The sequence below is a fragment of the Sphaeroforma arctica genome, assembly GCF_001186125.1.
Source record: "Sphaeroforma arctica JP610 unplaced genomic scaffold supercont1.583, whole genome shotgun sequence".
Classification (NCBI taxonomy): Eukaryota; class Ichthyosporea; order Ichthyophonida; genus Sphaeroforma; species Sphaeroforma arctica.
The window spans coordinates 50286-52685 of NW_014039975.1; the positions used below are offsets into that span (position 1 = coordinate 50286).

Below are 2400 nucleotides of genomic sequence, written 5' to 3' on the forward strand. Positions count from 1 at the left end.
CACAGTATACACACACACATATATATATATATATATATATATATATATATATATATTTTACATATATACATATATACACACATATATAATAAATATACATACATATATACATATAATACACTTATATTATATTATATATATAATACACACACATAATATATATATATATACAATATAATATATATACATACATATCACATATATATATATATACACATATACACACACACACATATATATATATATATATATATATATATATAAGTGCACATACCGTGGGCAGAAGCTGTTCCGCAAGATCAGAACGGACTGCCAAAATATACTTCACACCCAGCAGTCCGCCGTGCCGAACCTCCCACTGGTGTTTCGAGCATTTGCGATTTTGTGGTGGGGTGTGTCAAGAGGGGCGGTTATAAGATAGGTGTGATCGTGAATGCCAGTTAAAAAGACATGGCATGAGGAACAAGCGCAGACGACCTGGAAAGGATCTGTAGTAGGCAGGGGCATTTTTAAGGACTGTGGACTTGGATCCAGAATGTCAGAAAAGAGCAATGTTACAACTTGTGGGACAAACTGAGCGACACCCGAGTGCAGTCGGCCAGATGTGCGGCTGACTGAGCCAACCCTCGGAGATATGAGATGGAGTGAAATAACATACAGGCCGACTTGTATACGCCACAGCGCAACAAGATACATAGCATCCGTCTTTGGTGTTCTATTGCAGGCACGCATCAATGCATGCACAAAACTGTGACCCACGCCCTCGGACAGAGGTACACATCCGTTTGATATATTTGTGACACATACCTACTCTGGTTGGACTTTTGTGATACACAGTTTGCTTGGATTGTGTGGAATCTTGTCAGTACACATAGACATTACAGAGAGTCCAAATTGCGAGTTAAAACACACAGACTTCCTATGTCGGCTTCGTATCCCTACTATACCAACTGTACGGTGCAATATGGCTTGTCTGTGTAATCAACCTTCGCATCTTCGGCACAAAAATACAAGGTAAGGTAGTAGTAAAGCACATCATCTTGGCTTGTTTGTGCACCCAAACTTCACATCTGCGGAGTACAAGAGAAAACGTTGCCTACAACTGCTTCTATTTGCACACACACACCTTATCTTGTTCCAGCAGATGCAGCAGTTCAGAAAGCACTCGAGCAACTAAAGCGGCGTCCATGTAGGGCAACAGCGCCCCTAGCGACTGCGCACAAGTCTCGCGCACAGGCGCTACAGCCTACATTGTGACGTACGTTTATTTGTGGGTTCAATTAGGTATATGCAATAAGTTGGTTATGGATCGTGCTAAAGCCTTCCAGCCTACCCCGTGGTCCAAGTAGAATAACAAAAAATACGCATACGTATATCCTTATGTGCACGTGTGCCTGTTGCAGAGTAGTACATATTCATGTTTAAATACGCAAATGTATATACATTTAAAGAAATTTGCATACATATATCCGTATGCGTACATGTGCCTGTTCTAGCGTAGTACGGAATTGAGTTCAGATATGCATACTTATATCCATATGTGTACATATGCCCGTTGTAGAGTCGTACGAAAACTAGTCCAAAAAGGTATAAATATATCCATATGCGCACACGTGCCTGCCATACAGTCGTAGTTGAATACCTGGTCTGATCCGAAATCGCTGAATTTATCCAAGGCAAAAATACACAACAAGCGGATGGCAATGTCCTCGAGCCATCGGTTGTGATTCTCTGCGTTCTGATTGGGCAGCGCTCCTTTCACTGCGCCGCCAATGAAAAGACATTGATAAGTAAGGGGTTGTACTTCTATTCATTCTGATTGATGATCGCTCATTTCACTGTACCGTCAATTGTGCTTCTCTTAATTCTGATTGGGCAGCGCTCCTTTTAATATGACACAAGTGGAAAGGTATTGGACAGTAAAAGTACCTTATTATAGTACATATATACCATATGTACAGATACGCAATGGTATGTTGATGGCATGCACATGCATATGCGATATGGATACACATTCTATCTGCCACATGATAGAGAGTATTGCAGTCATTTTTGAGCAACAGATGCAGGCACTGAAACGAGGTGAAACACACTCACAAGCAGAACTGGTTTGACGTGTACATATACAACAGGCCAGATGATTTATTTCATACGTGATATATGTATGATATACACCCAGACGAATAGAAAACACAATCATATCCCACAAATCCTCAGCGCGGAAACTCATACCTGACCATCAGTTCTCAATAAGTGGATAGCGACACCCAGCAAGTATCAGGTTATGCTCGCTTATCCCTTCTTACACTTCCGAAAACTATATAACAGCCAACCGGTACACGCGCAAGCACACATAGATTCGTAAACTGACATCTCGTTTCACACAAAACACACACACAC

The 2400-nt window shown here is 41.0% G+C and overlaps 1 protein-coding gene across 1 annotated transcript in view; it reads right to left on the minus strand.

Moving 5' to 3' along the window:
• Positions 1-2400, minus strand: part of SARC_07403 (hypothetical protein) — a gene marked incomplete at its 3' end in the record, with an annotated part of 16540 nt that overhangs the window by 9184 nt on the left and 4956 nt on the right. The window contains exons 7-9 of the mRNA XM_014298666.1: positions 1643-1761; positions 1127-1246; positions 275-358 (exon numbers count right to left, since the gene is read on the minus strand). Coding sequence (XP_014154141.1) covers positions 275-358; positions 1127-1246; positions 1643-1761 — 323 coding nt within the window. The remainder of the gene's footprint in view (positions 1-274; positions 359-1126; positions 1247-1642; positions 1762-2400) is intronic.